We start from the raw sequence: 21,211 nt of genomic DNA on the forward strand, positions 1-21,211 counted from the left end.
CCGAACGAGGCAATCTGAGCAAGGGCATAGCCGGCCCTCCTTATATTCTGGCCAGCGTGCTGCCTACAGACAAGGAGCAAAAATAATGGAAGCGGGGGGAAGACGCCAAAAGCAACGTTTAACCCCATGAGTGCCTTCACAAGGAGGCAGGCCGAAAAAGCGAACGGTTGAATTTAAGGCCTGTCTACGCGGACGGACGCGGTGCACCGTGAAAACCTCATGCAATTACCTCCAGAGGTCATGCATGGAATCACACTTTGAAGGATTGGACAAAGATATAGCGAAAAGGGGGATGGGTGAAAGCAGGATTGCCATCCACTGTAGATTCGGATAAAGAATCAGCCCTGATTGAACTATGGTAATTGTATTAAGCATTTCCCTTTGACCTTGATCACGACAACTAGAAATGGTAAAAAACAAAAAAACACCATGATGGAGAAACATCTCTGTAGGCTTTGGAAGACAGAGCCAGAAAACACAAATGATGCAAGATATTAGTATATTCTGATTAAAGTAAGCTATATGACAACCTTACATTCCTCAAGTATCACTAAGGCCACGGTCAGTGTTTTACATCAGTATTTATAAGCCAAACAACGGGAGTGGAACAAATCAGAGGAAACGTATAACAGAAACACGTCACCACTTCTGTATTTTTCACCAGCTCCTGGTTTTGACTGACAAATGCTGAACGTGTGCATGTGGCCTAAAGCTGACCATACACTCAAGAACGTGGCCCATCGGTCAGACATGCGAGAACTTGGATAAACAAAACAATGATCAACATACCGTATATTAACTTAGCAGAGTAGAAAGACAGACGTGTTGTCTCAATTGTCCACATTTTTGCAGCAAGCCCAATCAAAGAAAGATGGGGGAAGAAGTACAAAAAAAACCCCAAAACAAATAAAAACACATCCTGACAGACCTGATAGCGTCACCTGTCGTCTCAGTGATTCTTTACGTAATTCATAAAAGCTAGTTGACTAATAAAGTTTGGCCATTTCTTCAGGCTTTAATTAAACAAACTGGAAACCCAAGGCACCGGATACGCATTCAACATCACTTATTGCATCATCTTTTAAACATTGACGAAGATGGCCACAAATGGCCTTTTTTAAGCCAAATTTTCACTTGATAAAGGCCATTTGTGGCTAAAACTTTAGCCATGTTGGTCACTTATTAAAAGATGATGCAATACAAGTGATATTGGGGGTATATTCCAGGCTTTGGTATACCAAATTTTTGCAATTGACTCAAGCAACTGGGTAGAGAGTCACCACCAAGAAAAAGCATGGATCCAGAGGAGTGGTGCAGGGATGCTAATCTATAACCAACGTCATCTGAATGCCATGAATGGAACAATTTTAAGTCAGTTGTCGAATTACCAAGCACAAAATCGTCCAAGTAGGAATCAGCAAAGCTTCATAAACCCCACCATCTTTCCGGAAAGCAAGCCACAAAGCACAAATGTAAAGGTGCACACCATGTATAGGGATGCGGAAGCCCAGGTTAGTAGTCTCTGGTGATGGCACAGAGGCAGCACGGTGGATCAGTGGTTAGCGCTTAGCTCAAATCCCACCAAGGACAACATCCGCTATGTATGTTCTCCCCGTGTTTGTGTGGGTTTCCTCCAACACTCCAAAGACATACTAATGTAAGATCGCAATTTAGATTGTGAGTCCCAGTGGGGACAGGGATGACCATGTCTGTATAGCGTTATATAAAAGTGATACATTGATGCAGGGTAATAAAATAAATACATTTGTGGACTATTTGCCAAGATATTAGCCCCCATTAACCATTTCAACACCACTGCACGCAGGCGTTCTTACAGCAGAAATGATAATTCCCACAGATCATGCAGGAATCCATCAGAGAACCTTCACACAAGCTTCTTTGTTACAGAAAAGATTGAAGGTGGGCCTTTAAGGATTTCAAGGCATCCAATAGAGTGGGAAGCTGTGGATGATGAAAATGATAACTCTTCACCAAGGAAGTCACGCAAGACTACAAAAAAAAAAAAAATTCGAGATAAGAGAAATGGTCGATATGAGGAGGATTTGATGGCAGTCACATTCCTTCGCCACATGCGCTCCTTCTGTTCTGCTGTATCCAGCTCATCATTCAAGTCTCCCGGGAAAGCATCTAATAAAACACTTTACCCTACACTGACTCTCAAAACATATGTGGTGGATATGCCACTGCCAATCACATATTCCCCCAATTACGTTTTAATAGGCACTTACAATTCTAGGGAACCCAAATCCAAGCGACAACAGATAAAAATAGCAATATTTTATCCAAAGCTAATGGGCGAGTCTCAAGTCAGCAGCCGCCATTTCTAAAGCCAAAAATCCTTGTATACATTTTTTTGGAGGATTTGATAAGTAGGAATAAATGAAAGGACACGTCGCCACAAAAATCTTTAGACATTGTAAATCTGAAAGACGCCGTTTTATGAGCGTGGAAAATACAGGTGAGATTTTATCAAAAGTAAAGAGTGGACGTTTGCAATCTGGAGATGGGAGCAGTGTAATTTTTTGCTTTATGTAGCGCCAACAAAATCCATAGCGATGTACATGGACTATGACCTTAATGCCAACTTACATGGAGCTGTGGTCCCCCAAATGAACATTCATTTCTGATCATGGCCTCTTGTGAACATGTCTGGTGATCAAATGACAAAACGATCATTTGGCCGTTGCAACTTTTATGCAAAAAAAAAAAAAATATTATGGGCAGCGCATAGCACTGCGTAACCAGGGCTGTTCCCCCGCCAATCTGGGGAATGATCGACCGTGCAGTTTGTGTACACATGATCATTCCAACCATTACTGGAGTTGTATAGAAGTAAACGAGCGCCACTTCCACATCATCATACCCCACTTGTTACAGGCAGATGATATAGCGCCGAAGTACTACTCTGTATCACACAGGATTGGGGGAGATCGGTGTATCTAGGGTAAGACTTCACAAATTGTTAGGAGAAGATACAGGAGGATGTTTCTCCAGTTAAAAATAAAGTCCTGTCTTCAAATTTATTAATTTATTTTTGATTATTATGCTCATCCACCTACTTAGGTTACATCCATCTCCGCCTTGATTGACAGCTGTGGCTTTGTAGGAACTAGATGACAGAAGTGATGAATGGAGAACAAGTGGGTCAGAGGTGAACTGAAATGGTCGCACCTTGTCATGGGTGCGCCGGGCACCCGTACTAGGCATGGACCGCCATTTTGCACAGACTCCCTAGCAATGAGCATGCTCAGCCACCAAAATGTATAATCCTCTGTGCTTTCGGGGAGGTGGTGGGTTTTGGTATACGCAGAGTCATTATGCATTGGCATACCTTGTCCCCCACTGCATAGAAAAAAGCCCTATACTATGCTTTCTCGTGCAGAGGGATGCCATAAGAGACTTTTCGGTGGCAGACAAAAGCTTAAGTCGATAAATACTACTAATATATCCTTCTGAAGGATGCCTAAAATCAGTTGTGAATAGAGCCTTACCTATATGAACAAAATGAAAAGTGCGTCCTACAAACAAAAACAACAAAATGAAGACATCAGACTTAGGAAAAATTTGGGGGCATCCTTCAGATTCAGAGGCCTAGAATACACCAAACCTCGATTTCAGGGTCTTGGTGTAATAAAACACTCATGAAGGAGCCATACATGAACCATAGCTATAATTCAGAGGCACAATCCCACATGACCTGACGTAATTTACACACTTTGTTACGGCCAGTAACCGTGTCCTCTCTCGAAGGACTGGGGTATTGGCTTTTTCCAGAAGTAGGGTGGGGGGAGTTCATCTGTATTAAAGCTCTGTAGCTGCGATAAATCAGGAAAGTGCTCTTTTGACCCCTGGTGTGCTGACGGCATTTGGCAACCAATCACACAAAGTGGATTTTACATCAGGACCGATAGTGATTAGGAGTCAGACCCAGGGTAGCGCCATCTCCTGTCACGTCGACCCTTTCCATTACAGAAAAAGATGACCACAACAGACCTATCCGGTTAAATAAATTCCTGCAGTCAAGCATAACCGTAAATTATACAAACCCGAAAATACTCAAACACAAGCAAATCGCCTTCTCTAGTCACAGTGGTTACCCTTGCTCTACACCGACACTGGCTGAAGGCCTCAGTGCTCCTGAATGCCGGCCGCAGAAACAACCAGGTCTGGAGGCCGCGTTTCTTGGAAGAACAGAATGTTTCATTTTGCTCTAATTCATTCTATTACTGAATTAAACTTTGATGTATTGGTCTTGACAAGTGCTTCATGCTGATTGTATTGTGCATGATAGTATAATCACTCCCCATGCATTTCGCACTGGCTGGCTGATTAATGCAATAGATTTTTGATGGCAAGGGGGGAGCCGGCGCTGTCCTGAAGACTGCATAGGGGGATGGGAGAACAGGAAACAGTACTGAAGCTCAGGAAAAGAGCGTTTGACCCCTCAGCGCCCATTTTGGACAGTAAATCGAAATTAAAAAAGCTAAATATATACATTCAAGGGACTAAAAAAATAACTCTGGAGACCCCTCCAAAAAGCAACCAAAACATAGCTGTAGGACAAACCCTCGCCCATCTCTCTCATACACCGAGGCACTCACTTTGCATCTCTGGCGGCTGCTTATCTCTGAGAACAAAAGGATCTGTAGTCCGAAACGGGACATTCATCTCCCCCGACGATGTTATGTAGGGTTCTCTCACACAAGACAGTCAGCTGACGTTACACTATTGTACAGGGAGCACTTTAAAGCCGAACCCCGCCACCAGCGATTTCAGTGGGACTGGACAGCCAAACTGACACATGGCATGGGAGAGAATGATCGCGCAGTTACAACTTCAACGATCATTTTCTTCCCCCCTCCCAGAGGATATCAGAGTCTGTTTCTCCTCTTTCCCCATTGAAAAACACTCGAAGACACAACCAAGACGAGCAGCCAATTTGTTTTAGGCCACGTTCACACGTTGAGCATTCGGTTCAGTCTTTTACATCAGTATGTGGAAGGCCAAAATCAGGAGTGGAACAAAAAACAGAGGAAAAGTATAGAAACTCGTGCATCACTTCTGTATTTGTAAGCGAACCAGGCGTGGGTGAAAAATACAGGTTTAAAATACTGAAAATGTGAACACTGCCTTAGGGTGTGTGCAGACGCTGCGGAATCCGCTGCGAATTAATCCGCGCGGATTTTGCAAAAACCGCAGATAAACCGCAGGTCAAAAGACCTGTGGATTATCTGCGGTTTTGCCTGCGGTTTGGTCCTGCGGATTCACCATCTCCACAATGGTGGAGATAGGAACCCGCTGCGGATTCCGCAGAAAGAATTGACATGTCAATTCTTTCTGCGGTTTCAAAACCGCAGGAAATCCGCGTGGATTTTTCCGCACCGTCTACACAGCGGTTTTTGTTTACCATTCATTTGAATGGTACTGTACACTGCAGCTAAAACTGCTGCGGGTCCGCAGCGGCCGGAACCGCAGCGGAATCCGCAGCGTGTGCACATACCCTTAGAGAAATATTGCAGCTGCTGCTCAATTTGTATTTGAAAAAGGCAGCATATTCTGTGATGGAAGCATCCATGCTCAGAACAAGTTTCTATTTCATTGATCGCAGTGTATGTGTGTGTATATATATATATATATATATATATATATATATATATATATAAAAAAAAATCAAGGAATCTTTAGGATCAGTGCACTATGAGGCACTACACACGAAAATATGAAAGGATTAGGTTTAGGCAAGGGGAAAAAAAAAAAAAAAACAGAAGAAAAAAAATATATAGAGGACCAGACACAACTAAGAAAATTTAAATGCTCCAAATGTTCTAAAATAGTGAATTATTTGTGTGCTTTTTCTACAACTTAGTACAAAAAAGTAACCAAAACAGTTCAGAGCTAACAAGCCCTCCAACAAATACAAGAGGATAATGAGTATAAATTGTATTATTTATAAAAAAAAAAAAATCCCCTAAACTCTCAAAACATTAAATACGGAACATTACTGGTAAAATTGTACATATAATTTTTTTTTTTTATGCATTTCATTTTGAATTTGTTCTTATGCACATTAGCTGGTCATTGGCCAATGAGAAAACAAAAATAGCAAAAACAATATATTTTGCAAGTCCTAAATAGTGGCATATAAAGATTTGCAAATATAGCAGAATTTAATGTTTAACCCTCTTAAGTGCGGAAATAATCACCAAGGATGCAACAATTTAATCATGCAATCTGTGTGCAGGCCTAGGGGGAAAGTGGTTTACATGCAATTATGGGGCGACTACAGGAAATTCCGGATCACCATTCAAAAAGAGTGTAAACAACCCTGGAAGGTAAAAGGGCGTTCTCCATGGAGCCATAGTCACACCTTTAATCAACAAGCATTGAGATTCAATGGAGGCACTTGAATATATGAATGAATGACAATGGAAGAGTCCAGGTCTTCATTAGAGAATAAGGGGGGATATTCACACTATGCAATCAGTGGGATGATGAATCCTATTTACACACAATCCATGCAGAAAACAGGGGTCCTGGCAAGGAAATCAAAATCCTGGCTGTGAATTTACAAGATAAGAGGAGGCTGAGCAGTGTTGCCTGACAAGTTCTGGACAATGTATCAGGGCAGGGCCATGCTGGAAAGGTGAACACTAGGCAGAGGTCCTCTGACAATGGTGGTCAGTGCATCTCATTGGCAGAAGTCGGCAGGTGTAAACCCCAGCATAATGATGTCCCACCGAGGCTTTTCACCCATCCAGACTCTCTCAAGGCGTTTTACAAAACGACTGGAGGGGCGAAAGGCCTCGGTGTGATTATGCGATGGTTTACACATGCCGACATGAAATGATGGGCCGAGGAATGGTATAATCTGTGAATTCACAGCCAGGATTTTGATTATTTCCTTGACAGGACCTCAGTTTTATGCTCATCTTCCATGCATGGATTGTGCGTGAACAGCAAAGCTTCTCCTGACTGCATAGTGTGAACCATCGCCTTATCATTGGAACCTAAGGAAGACTGGACTCTCCCATTGTTAATCTTTACATGCAGCCTTATATCACTTGCAAAATATTATGGTTTTGTTATTGTTTTTCTTTACATGCTAAATGTTTCCAGAAATGCATTTAATATTTGTAGAGTTAAAGAGATTTTGTAAATACAATTTATACCCATCATTTATCCTCTTGTAAGGGGAAAGGGAAAAGGTAAGAGGGAAAAGAAAGCTCTGCAAGCTGTGGGCTGTAGGTCACCACCACAGGTACATGACTTTTTTTCCCTCTTTTCCTCCATGCTGAAGTAGTTGACTTTTAGGCTATGTGCACACGCTGCGGTTTTTGCTGCGGATCTGCAGCAGTTCTGCACAGTGTACAGTAGCATGTAAATCTATGTGACTGTGCACATGCTGCGGATTTTCAACTGCGGAAAAGCTGCGGTTTTGAATCCGCAGAAAGAAATGACATGTCAATTCTTTCTGCGGATTCCACTGCGGTTTGCCACCTATTCCATTGTTCAGGTGTCAAATCGCAGGGGAAAACCGCTGGCCAATCCACAGGTAAAACCACACGTCATTTTAGCTGCAGTTTTACCTGTGGATCCGCAGATACAAATCCGCAGCGTGTGCAAATAGCCTTAGGGATTCTTGTGGCTCCATTGATCTGATCACCAATGGAGGTGGGGCAGTAGCCTTGGTTTAAGACGACCGGCTAAAAATAATATTGAAAGACCCTGCCATGCTACAGCCAACCTCCAAATTAAAGAAATATCGTGACCAGAAGCTCAATACCCTCTGATACACCAAGAGGAACCGAGGTGCTGCAAGACCTGCACTCATGTGAAGGCAACAGACCAGATACAGATCCACAATGCACAACAGGACTATAAGATTCCTGAGACATTCACATGTTCCTCTTCCAACATGGTATACTTAATTTTGTGAACCATTTGATCAACTGGGGGGTCTCTATGTTGGAGAAACAGGACAGAAACTGAGGACAAGGATGATATCTCATCACCGCACTATTACAGACAAAAAACTCATCAACCTGTGGCCAAACATTTCTGTGGTCCAGGACATAACACAATATGAAAGTTGTTAAATTAAAAGGAAACTTCAAAAATCACAAAAACACTGACCTGACTTAGGCTGGGTTCACATCACGTTTTAGCAGCCAGTTCTATGCATAGCGTTGACTGGCTGCTAACGGTATAGCATATCGCGTTATGCTATATCCGCTAGCGCAGATGAATCATCTGCGCTAGCCGTGACGGAGCCTCAGACCCTGCAGGCGCGTCCGAGGCTCCGTCAGCGAATGACGGCACATCGCGAACGCATGCCACTTTACGGCACGAGTCGCGAGGCGCCCGACAATGGGGCACAATGGCGGGGTTAACGGACTGCCTATAACACAGTGTGACCCCGGCCTTATGACAGTCTTTGATACTGCTCCTGAGACAGTGAGGGCACCAGGCCTCTGATCTCACATGGATATTGGGACAATAAAACTTCCACACCACTTATCTATGCTAATGATAGAATTCACTCTCTGAGCTCAGGTTTGTTTTTTTTTGTAAATGTCTATTTATTCCTCACATCTCTGCTCTTTTTGTGTAGTCATTTGTTTCTTCAGATACTTTGATATACCATTGCAGGTGACTGAGAAGTCTGGAAAGCTTGCTTTGTAACATCACTCATTTTCCTTTTGTTAGCCATTAACCCCTTCGTGACAGAGCCAATGTTGACTTTAATGACCAGGCCAAATGTTACAATTCTGAACAGTGCCAATTTATGTGGTAATATTTCACCAGATCCCAGTGCTTGGTTTTTCATGACATCTAGTAATTCATGTTAGTGGTAAATTTAAAATTTTGATCGATATGATTTGTGCATATCTATGAAAAATATCAAAAATTTGACACTTTAAGTTTGCAATTTTCAAACTTTAAAATTTTAATTCCCATAAATCAGCTTGTTACACCACAGCTATATAGTTTGTTGTATACAACTATGTTGTGTGGTATAACAAAATAAGGACCACATCACATTTGAAGTGACTTTGAGGGGGTCTACATGACAGAAAATAGCCAAAAGTGGCACTATTCTAAAAACTGCACCCCTCAAAACCACAGTCAAGAAGTTTATTAACCCTTCAGGTGCTTCACAGGAAGAAATGTAATGTGGAAGGGGGGAAAAAAAAAAAAAAAAAAAAAAAAATGAATATTTTACTTTTTTTCCCCCTCACAAAAAATTTAGCCCCAAATTTTTTTGCATTCAGATGGGTAACAGGAGAAAATGGACCTGAAAATGTGTTGTGCAATTTCTCGAGTACGCAGTTACCCAATATGTGGGGGAAAACTACTGTGGGTGCATGGCAAAGATCGGAAGGGTAGAAGCGCCGTTTGACTTTTTGAATGCATAAATGGCTGGGAATGGTAGCGAACGAAATGTCGTGTTTGGAGAGCCCCTGATGTGCCCAAACAGTGGAAACCCCCCACAAGTGACCTTGTTTTGGAAACTACACTCATCAAGGATATTATCCAAGGATATAGTGGGGATTTTAACCCAAAGTTACTACACAGAATTTGATAACATTAGGTCGTCATATTGAATATGTCGTCATTAGTGTTGAGCGCTACTGGCTACTCGAGTTTGCTTCAGGGTGCTCCGGTATGCATCAAGTATCGCAGGTGCTAGAGCAACCCCTATGCAAACTCGAGTAGAGACCACTTGAGCTCAACACTAGTCGTCATACCGTCTTTTATCTTTATAACTTTTGAAAAAAGCCCCTAGCCCAACCCCAACAGCAAAGAATGAAAGAAACAAAAATAAAAAAGTGTAATTGACTAAAGGGATGACACAGGGAGAATGAGATACTAATTATTGGCTTTTTATCACTGTGATAGGGTCTATTACCGTAATCAAAATTAACTAATAGGGAAAATCTCTTCTGTTGCCGTCCGCCATTTTTTTCTTTTTCAGGAAGAGGAGGAAGAGGGCTGGGGGGACTTGGGGACCTCATTTATCTCTCTTCTGACATGTATATCATTGTCAGAAGAGAGACAAATGTTTTTTAATAGCTGGCACACTTTTTGCGTGATCGGAGACCATAAAAACGGTCCCTGATTGAGTTCTCCAGGGTCTCAACTACCCCAGGTAGCTGAAACCCCGGAGATTTTCCAAAGCTGGGGGGAAGGGGAAACTATAACTGCATTCCCGATCGCAGTTTTAACACATCAATGAAGGAATAAGGCTCTTTAATGGCAGCTGATTTAATGTGTATCACTGGTCCTTAAGGGGTTAAAAAGGTATCATAACTACAAGACTATTTTGTTTCTCCCACTGAGAACAATCTTTTTTTTTTTCAACTGGTTAAATCAAAAATCACATTGAAAAAAGAAACAATTTTTTTGCAAAGCCTAAAGCAAAAGAGAAGATTTCCAACTGCTTGAGTCCCAGGTCCGCATGTTTCTTACCATCCGATACAGCAGCTATCCTTCTGTTATTGACCAGTGATTGGAGGGGTGGGTGAAGGTCCAATAGAAGCAAAGCAAGCACATCAGCCATTGACATCGATAAAGAAGGGCCACAGGGCCAGGCACCCAGAGATCAAGACTCCACAAATCAGGACCTGCACAAATCAGGACCTGCACAAATCAGGACCTCCAAAGATCATTCAGGGTAGATGTAGATTGGCCATATCTCCATGTTGGGAAACTCCTTTAATGACGTCAGGCCTGAAAATTCTGTTCCCCAAATTAACTTTCAATTAAACTTTGTGGCTTTATTGTTTCAGTCTCCGCTTTATTAAACCGTCAAATGAATCGGCGTCCTCCGATAGCCGCCCCAATTACAGATTGCTTTCCAGTTGACAAGTATAATGACTCAGTGGTGGCACATGAGAAGGATAGAGATTGTTTTGCATTACAGGTTAGAAAAAAAATTGTGGGTATTTTTTCATTTAATTTGTCACTTATCTTTGTCTAAAGGAGACATCTAAATTGCAGCGCAGAGGCGAATGGGGCTTTTAGTTTCAATATAATCCTCATACTTAAATGATCGGTAATGGCCCAGTGTTTGAGTGAGCATGCCATTGTCTCGCAGTGATCCCCACCGGTGACTTGTGACATTTGTATTCAGGTCCTATGTTCTCCATCTTGCTAAAGGGATTCCAATTTCATTTTGCAGCCAGGAGCGAGCAGAAAACACCAATTAACTTGCAGATCCCAATTGCTGACAAGAGTCGGCCCTCTTCTCAACGTCTAGCATCTGGTGGCGCTCAGTTGTGAGCACAGACCCACACAAGGGCACAAGTCACTTCTTTTTTTAATAATCAAGATTAAAAGGATAAAAAAAAATAAATAAAAAGAAAGGCTTGTATTATACTGCGGGGAGGTCACCAGTCGGTGCAGCTGGTGTTGGCCCCAACACCTTATGGTTTCCTCTTAGTGATAATATATCTATATACCGTAGATGCGAAGAATTAACTATCCATTATATCTGTCATTTTATTCAGTGGTTTCTTATGAAACCTTAGATTGTGGTCCGCCGGACTACTCTGACAGATGCCCACAATGGGGAGAGGGTAGCCCGCCGCTGTTAAACACATGAAATCCACTATGTCTGACCCTATATGCCCCTGACATCTGCTGTTAGGGGTGTCAGGACACTCGCTTACACAGAAGATGGCTTTGAGGTTCATCTTCTGCATGTGGGGCCCTTTAGCCAACAATGGCCACCTTATTGGTAATTGCAGATTATCCACAGTTGACCACTGATTGACAATCGCTGTAGGGGCAGCAGCCGATGTTCTTCCCATATCTTGGCCAGGGCAAACAATTATCAACTCATCAGATAGGTTGTACGAATTTAGTAAAAAATGCTTTAAAAAACAGCGCCACGCCTGTCTACAGGTTGTGTGGGGTATTGCAGCAAAGCTCCACGGAGGAGCTAATGTGGTGCAGTTATTGGAGGAAAAACAGGCTTTGTTTAGTAATCGTGAACACCCTGTTAGAATGATAGATTTGTGGGTAAGGACAGGAAAGGGAGTCAGACACAGCGCCACCTGTCAGTATGGGAGATACGGGACAGCCATATAGAGGCAACTCACTGCATACATGTGCATGGGAGAGGACGACGGGATGGTTTTACCCAGGTCTGACAACCATATGGGGTATTTATCTGAGCACTGCAAAACTCCCACTAATCAATATTAAAAACATAAATAATACAATTAACATTTTAATAAAAAAAATAAAAAAGAAAATTCACACGATTAATGGGTCCTTGCATATCGATTTTATATTCCACACTGTTCACCCTCCATGAATATCACACATTTATACACATTATGCACAATGTATGACAACATGCTTTGTAAAAAGCCTATAATTTCCAATAAAGATTTATGGAAAGTATGTAAAATACAACAGACAACAACATCTATGAATAGTCTGACAGCAATTGTTTCTCCGCCGGAATGAAACTGCAATTTCCTTGCCTATTTAGAGAAGAAAAAAAAAAAGCCTACATTTGCTGATTGTTCTTCCTTTCTGCAGTCTTGACAGAAGGCAGCGCACAGATCGAGAAGACGAATATCCTCCCTGCTGCAGTTTCCTGTCACAAATGTGCTGGATTACCTCCACAGGCCTGTCTCGTTCTGGACATCTCTGCCACAAGCTGCCGCCTGTACAGCGATGTGCCGTGGCATTCTGCGTGATTGGCACCCGCACTCTCGGAGGCGCAATGAGCAGGAGGGAAACTTTCACATTCTGGACATTTTACTGAAAACTTTCTGGCGGGATAGCTGTTGTGGACATATGGCCAGGATAATAATGGAGCAAGATGACTGTCGCTTGGAAAGTGATGTTCGGTTTTTATAATACAAGAACAAGAGATTCGGCTGTGGGAGAGGAGCGCCATTACCAGTGCTCTGGGTAGATCTCCAGCCTTAGTCCTGGAGGCAGATTCCCAGGTCAGCAGCGATCATTGCACCTGTCAGATGACACGAGGGTGAGCAGTTTTAGGACTGGGGTCTCTGCTATTTGGTAGCCCCATATGAGGTTATGATGTTATAACTTTTGCCAATTACCGATATATTCCATCTGGGGTCTGAATGCAAGTTTCTCATATCTGTAGCTATAAGACCAGAAGGATCTGACAGCAGACAGCAAGGATTACCAGTAACAAACAAAAAAAAATTGGACATTTTGCAGTAATGCGTGTTCCAAATTATCCAAAACATTAGTTTTCTTCCACCAGGATCGCTATTTAACACTGGCACAAATCCGGTGCAGAACCACCAGCAAGGAAAAAAAAAAAAAAAAAAATAAGGGTTCAACAACCAAAATCTCCTGTAAAGACTACAACTCCTAACATGTTCTGATAGCCAAAAAAAGGGAAAAAAATACGAAAACCTGGAGCTAATATGCCTCTATTCTGATGTCTGGATATATGATGTTACTTATACATTGTTTTACTACAACTAGTATTATCTAGAGATTAGCAATTCACTGTGCACCGCCATGGTCCAGCGTCTACTACGGTCCTCCTTGGCAAATACTGTTCCCTTCTATGCCCTTTGACGTACTTGCCGCCTTTGGCTTTTACTAGGTCCTGTGCAGCTCGATATACTTGCCGGCCCTATGCCCTTCAACATACTTGCCGGCCCCGAGCCCTTCGACATACTTGCTGGTTCCAAGCCCTTCGACATACTTGCCGTCCCGAGCCCTTCGACATACTCGCCGTCCCGAGCCCTTCGACATACTCGCCGTCCCGAGCCCTTCGACATACTCGCTAGACCTGCGCACTTCGACATACTTGCCGGACCCGTGCAGTCTTGACGTTGTGTGGCTTAGTTGACGTCAAAGGCATCCAGAATGCTGGGCGCAGAAGTGAAGACTGGCTGCAATGTAAGATGGGACTGGACGCTGGACCAGGGGCAACGAGAAAGTATCTATGAACTAGTAACCTCTTCCATTACATCTGTGAAGCTTGTGTCACAAAAAGATCAATATAAGGATGGAGTGCTAGAGGCATTTACTCACAAAAAAAACCCTACTTTAGTTCACCTTCCCATCAGGTACATCAGTAAGGTCGTTCTCTGGTGCATCTAGAAGCCAAGGGCGTCTGTCATAATTGTCAGGTTACTTCATGACGCCCAAGATGGGAGAACTGTCCCGGGAGGTGGATGGGCATTGAGGAATTACACAGCAGTGGTCTCAGATGTTCTTGTGCCTTCTACCCCATTTTAGAGCATATTATTATTATTATTATTATGTCTACACAGAACATCCCCCACAGGACTACGACATAAGAGAAAAAAAAAAATTATTTACCATTGTATGTATGCCATGCTCCATCCCATGAGGCGACAATGTACACAATACGGAGGAAGCCGACACATCTGGCTACGGCCTGGGCGGCACACAATAGTGACAAGCCAAGGAGCCTGTCACAGATTGGACTCAATAATACAAGAACATTTTATACATTTTGCAGAGTTAAAAAAAGAAAAATGGAAAAATTCCAGCATCCAAGATCGCAGCAACTTGCGTAGACACTTTGTTGTTTCTCTAGCTTTGGCCATGTTAACCAAGATATTACTGTCAAAATTACAGTTTAGGCCTCTCACATTACCACAGAAATAGCACAAGTTATTTTAGGGTAAGAGAAAGGTATCCGTTAAGCATTAAAATGACAGATAAAGCCATACAGACATGTGGACAAATGCAGTCAAAGTAGTGAACCGCCCTGAACAGCCATGGGACCGCCGCATGCAGATGAGCCCCAAGTTGTACAGCAGATATCAGAGGGGCAGTCTCATATTTACAGAGGAATTTGTGATAGTGATATAAGGCCACGATCTGATTTTGGCTTACAAATATGGATGTAAAATACTGACCAAATACTGGAGTGGAACAGTCAGGGGGAAAAGTATAATAGAAACACGTCACCACTTCTGTATTTATCACCCACTCCTGGTTTTGGCTTACAAAAACTGAGGTAAAAAACTCACCAAATACTCAACATGTGAACATGGCCCAAGTCACAGGTTGGCCATTTAAACCAACAACTTAAAAAAAAAATAATATCTCCATCTCATGAGTAAAGGACCTGTCACACTAAGCGATATCGCTAGCAATATCGCTATAACGTCACTGGTTTTTGTGTCGTTATAGCGATATTGCTAGCGATATCACTGTGTTTGATACTTACCTCCGACTGCTCCCCCGCTGGTTACCGCTGATCGCGCGAGAACGTCCTGAGCAGTTTCTCGTCACTGGTGAGATCTGCCTGAGTGGCAGCTGACTAGAGACCACTTAGCGATGCACCAGCGATCCTGACTGCGTCATATCGCTGGTTGGGATCGCTGGTACATCGCTAAGTGTGACAGTACCTTAAGACCCCCCATACTGAGACCAATGTTGGTCGAACCCTCCGATGCAGACAGCCTAATCTGTATGTTGGTGCAGGCCAACCGATGGTCGGGAGATTCGATCAGATTCTCTCAGACATAGGGCTTCCTCGTAGGGACCACAGGAGCGCTCGCAAAAATTTGTGTATGGTAGTCGGCTGAGATAGACATCGGCTGAAAATATCAGCCAAAGCATCGTAGGGATGAAGGCCATCAAATGTGTAATAATAGATCTAAGCGATGTCACAGCGGCCGACAGACTCGAGCAATAGCAATGCCAGGCATTAGAACAAGGGTGCACTAATTTTATTTCACAGCTTCAGATCTGTAATAATAAAGTAAAGTTTTGTGCAATTAAAAAAATAAATCAAATATGGCCATGTCCACATGTTAGTCTGTACAGAGCTTAGATGGAAAGGGTTTGTCACTTATTAACACAAGCAAAAAAAAGTCCAGCAGAGTCCTTCCTCTACAAAGTACAGCCAGTTCCCTCTCCGCCTGTGGTAACAGTGACAGAAAGACGCTCATGGATCCTCTTAGAGCCAGGACCACGGGCCATTCCCATGGTTCATTTGTCCCAACCACAGGGAGGGGAGGAGAAAAAAAAAGTGAACACACAGTTCCTGCACTGTATGCCAAATAACTCCGACCACTGCCAATTTGGCTGCAAACGTGTTCATTAGAATAGTAAACACATACAAGGGATTAAGGCGACAAAACAGGAATTAAACATCAAGCCAAATACACAAACAGAGAGAAGGCGAGCTGCGGCCAAGTAGCTTACAATGGCAGAGCCACGGTTCATACCACATAAATAAAAGGGAAGAGACGACCAGGAGAAAAGCTTCACAATTAATGAGGTGCACAAGAGCTTTACTTTATACCATCCACACCGATGGTAGAGGCTCCTCACAAAATCATGGAGGCAGGAGTCATTAGGGCTGAAATATGCATTCAAATCTTTTTGATATAAAATACAAATAGAAAAAAAATCTTACACAATGTCAACATGAAGCACCACATCATCACAACAAGTCAGGTGGGAAAATGGTTGGTTTGGTTCAGACCACAAAACCCACATTGGTGTCATATCCAGAGGCCAGTGTTCCCTGACGCACAGAATCCAGAGGCCAGCGCCCCCGGGCACACAGAATCCAGAGGCCAGTGACCCCTGATGCACAGAATCCAGAGGCCAGCGCCTATAGCCACATGGAATCCAGAAGCTAGCGTCCCCCACCACCACCACACGGAATCCAGAGGCCAGCGCCCCCGGGCACACAGAATCCAGAGGCCAGTGACCCCTGATGCACAGAATCCAGAGGCCAGCGCCTATAGCCACATGGAATCCAGAAGCTAGCGTCCCCCCCCCCCCCCCACCACACGGAATCCAGAGGCCAGCGCCCCCGGGCACACAGAATCCAGAGGCCATTGACCCCTGATGCACAGAATCCAGAGGCCAGCGCCTATAGCCACATGGAATCCAGAAGCTAGCGTCCCCCCCCCACCACACGGAATCCAGAGGCCAGCGTCCCCCCCCCCCCCGCGCAATCCAGAGGCCAGCGCCCCTAGCCACACAGAATCCAGAGGCCTGTGCCCCGATGCACAGAATCCAGAGGCCAGCGCTCCCCCGCCACAAGGAATCCAGAGGCCAGCGTCCCCCCCCCCACACACACGGAATCCAGAGGCCAGTGCTCCCCCGCCACAAGGAATCCAGAGGCCAGAGCTCCAGGCCGCACAGAATCCAGAGGCCAGCGCCCCTAGCGACACAGAATCCAGAGACCTGTGCCCCCTGATGCACAGAATCCAGAGGCCAGTGCTCCCCCGCCACAAGGAATCCAGAGGCCAGTGTCCCCCCCCCGCCACACGGAATCCAGAGGCCAGTGTCCCCCCCCCGCCACACGGAATCCAGAGGCCAGTGCTCCCCCGCCACAAGGAATCCAGAGGCCAGCGCTCCAGGCCGCACAGAATCCAGAGGCCAGCGCTCCAGGCCGCACAGAATCCAGAGGCCAGCGCTCCAGGCCGCACAGAATCCAGAGGCCAGCGCTCCACGCCGCACAGAATCCAGAGGCCAGCGCTCCACGCCGCACAGAATCCAGAGGCCAGCGCTCCACGCCGCACAGAATCCAGAGGCCAGCGCTCCACGCCGCACAGAATCCAGAGGCCAGCGCTCCACGCAGCACAGAATCCAGAGGCCAGCGCTCCACGCAGCACAGAATCCAGAGGCCAGCGCTCCACGCAGCACAGAATCCAGAGGCCAGCGCTCCACGCAGCACAGAATCCAGAGGCCAGCGCTCCACGCCGCACAGAACCCAGAGGCCAGCGCTCCACGCCGCACAGAACGCAGAGGCCAGCGCTCCACGCCGCACAGAACGCAGAGGCCAGCGCTCCACGCCGCACAGAACGCAGAGGCCAGCGCTCCACGCCGCACAGAACGCAGAGGCCAGTCTATCCAATACCCATCTGATGTTAAAATAAAAGGTAAGACATACCTAGCTCATCCCAGAGCTGCCTGTACTTGTCAGTCATCGCAGTGCCTTGTTGTCTCCAGAGCGAAAGACGGGGATCAGCCATGAACTGCTCTGTTATTAAGGTCAACATACGAGCTCCATTGGAGTCCCTCATTTTTAACATCTCCCGTACCTGCCAAAAATAATAATTAATAATCTTCATTATTATATAGTGCCAACATATTCCGCAGCGCTTTAGTTTGCACACATTATCAATGAGTGGAATCATAAAAAAATGACATTAACTTTACAGTATAAAACACAAAATATCAGTTCAATATATAACAAAATAGGGCAACAAAGTATATATCTATATATATATATATATATATATATATTAGTGTATGCCATGTGAACAGCAAGAATGACCAAAATACACGAATCAACAATGAATACAAATTATATAAGAACACTGCATGTGTAGGACAGAGGAGCAGGCAAGCAGATGAATGTTTATTAGCCCAACCTGCACAAGCACAGAGCTGCAGACATACATTTGGCCTTCAGGGGGCGACCTTGCAAGGCACTTCAGCGCTCTGCAGTGACTCAGATATGGACGTCAGATGGGAATGGTCAGGCCTGAGAAATGGGTTTTCCTTCAAGTATATATTCCAAGCAATGCACCAATGTAATAGCTGGGGGAAAAGAAAAAAGCTCCCAAATGGCCCTTATGGGCAAGTATTGTATCGTATGGATATCCACATGTATACCCAGCAGAGCGCCTGCCTGGAAATGGAATAGGATTAGAAGTTCACGTATGTGCTCCAAACATCCTCAGCAGTTTACAGCACAAGTAATTGGGGCTGACAAAATCCCATTCACACGATGCGGAATAAAAAGAAACCAGCACAAAAATAAGAGCATGGCGTAGACTTCCAATGTCTGCAGCCTCCTCATTCATCTGCGGATTTTCCATGCAATGTTCAGTAATGGTGCCACCAGATCAGTAACAAAATCTGTGTCCACATAGGCCAAGTGTCCTGTGCTATATACAAACAGGTCTGATACAGTCATATGTAAAAGTTTGGGCACCCCTATTAATGTTAACCTTTTTTCTTTATAACAATTTTGGTTTTTGCAACAGGTATTTCAGTTTCATATATCTAATAACTGATGGACTCAGTTATATTTCTGGATTCAAATGATGTTTATTGTACTAACAGAAAATGTGCAATCTGCATTTAAACAAAATTTCACTGGTGCAAAAGTATGGGCACCCTTATCATTTTCTTGATTTGAACACTCCTAACTACTTTTTACTGACTTCCTGAAGCACTAAATTGGTTTTGTAACCTCATTGAGCTTTGATCTTCATAGCCAGGTGTATCAAATCATGAGAAAAGGTATTTAAAGTGGCCACTTGCAAGTAGTTCTCCTATTTGATTCTCCTATGAAGAGTGGCATCATGGGCTCCTCAAAACAACTCTCAAATGATCTGAAAACAAAGATTATTCAACATAGCTTTTCAGGGGAAGGATAGAAAAAGTTGTCTCAGAGATTTAACCTGTCAGTTTCCACTGTAAGGAACATAGTAAGGAAATGGAAGAACACAGGTACAGTTCTTGTTAAGCCCAGAAGTGGCAGGCCAAGAAAAATATCAGAAAGGCAGAGAAGAAGAATGGTGAGAACAGTCGAGGACAATCCACAGACCACCTCCAAAGAGCTGCAGCATCATCTTGCTGCAGATGGTGTCACTATGCATCGGTCAACAATACAGCGCACTTTGCACAAGGAGAAGCTGTATCGGAGAGTGATGCGAAAGAAGCCGTTTCTGCAAGCACGCCACAAACAGAGTCGCCTGAGGTATGCAAAAGCACATTTGGACAAGCCAGTTACATTTTGGAAGAAGGTCCTGTGGACTGATGAAACAAAGATTGAGTTGTTTGGTCATACAAAAAGGCGTTATGCATGCGCTGTATTGTTGACCGATGCACAGTGACACCATCTGCAGCAAGATGATGCTGCAGGTCTTTGGAGGTGGTCTGTGGATTGTCCTCGACTGTTCTCACCATTCTTCTTCTCTGCCTTTCTGATATTTTTCTTGGCCTGCCACTTCTGGGCTTAACAAGAACTGTACCTGTGTTCTTCCATTTCCTTACTATGTTCCTTACAGTGGAAACTGACAGGTTAAATCTCTGAGACAACTTTTTGTATCCTTCCCCTGAAAAGCTATGTTGAATAATCTTTGTTTTCAGATCATTTGAGAGTTGTTTTGAGGAGCCCATGATGCCACTCTTCATAGGAGAATCAAATAGGAGAACTACTTGCAAGTGGCCACTTTAAATACCTTTTCTCATGATTTGATACACCTGGCTATGAAGTTCAAAGCTCAATGAGGTTACAAAACCAATTTAGTGCTTCAGGAAGTCAGTAAAAAGTAGTTAGGAGTGTTCAAATCAAGAAAATGATAAGGGTGCCCATACTTTTGCACCGGTCAAATTTTGTTTAAATGCAGATTGCACATTTTCTGTTAGTGCAATAAACCTCATTTGAATCCAGAAATATAACTGAGTCCATCAGTTATTAGATATATAAAACTGAAATAGCTGTTGCAAAAAACAAAATTGTTATAAAGAAAAAAGGTTAACATTAATAGGGGTGCCCAAACTTTTACATATGACTGTACCTGCCAGCACTAAATCTTCGGGGTTTGTTTTTGGGGATTGTCAGTGTCAATTGTTACAAGACGGATAATTTATAATCTCTGATCGTCTGCAGACATCCAAATATCCCGATGAATATTCGATATAAAATGTTCACATGAGCTGCGTCCATCCAGGGGCAGAATACATCACAGCAATATCAGATGAATGAGGGGAGCTGGGTAAGGATGGGCACGGCCCCCGCTAGCCGTACGTCCTTTGTATACCCCTATGCTTTCAGTGTCCTTGCCATATAATAAAGTCATACCTTGGCAAAAAGCAAGTTGAGCTGCTTTCCGGATCCATGGTAACCACCCTGGGAGAGGAATAGCTTGACCTGTTCCTGGACCTGCTCTTCATCCAGATGCCAGCAATTCTCATCATCTATGCTGGCGCCGGCTGTCGGGTCTGGAGCACCTGTTCACATGGAAAGACAGCTGTATATTAATGCACAGGACATGGGCAGAGGGGCGGGCGGTGGTCCGCTCTGTGCAAGGAGATCATGCAGATTAAAAAGCCGCCATGGATCCGGGTTAACAGCAACCACTTTCTACATTCTGATCATACCCGTCATTTCTACTGAAGGAGTCCGGGCCCCTGAGGGGATTACAAGACACGACTGCACCTACCA

At 44.0% G+C, this 21,211-nt stretch overlaps 1 protein-coding gene across 1 annotated transcript in view; it reads right to left on the reverse strand.

Moving 5' to 3' along the window:
* The window catches only part of ZSWIM6 (zinc finger SWIM-type containing 6), a 115,166-nt gene that overhangs the window by 28,483 nt on the left and 65,472 nt on the right, over positions 1–21,211 (reverse strand). Inside the window, exons 3-4 of the mRNA XM_073584273.1 lie at positions 20,849–20,997; positions 17,921–18,071 (exon numbers count right to left, since the gene is read on the reverse strand). Coding sequence (XP_073440374.1) covers positions 17,921–18,071; positions 20,849–20,997 — 300 coding nt within the window. The remainder of the gene's footprint in view (positions 1–17,920; positions 18,072–20,848; positions 20,998–21,211) is intronic.

This window comes from Dendrobates tinctorius, unplaced genomic scaffold (genome assembly GCF_039654945.1).
Source record: "Dendrobates tinctorius isolate UK_male_01 unplaced genomic scaffold, ASM3965494v1 ptg000083l, whole genome shotgun sequence".
NCBI classification, from domain to species: domain Eukaryota; kingdom Metazoa; phylum Chordata; class Amphibia; order Anura; family Dendrobatidae; genus Dendrobates; species Dendrobates tinctorius.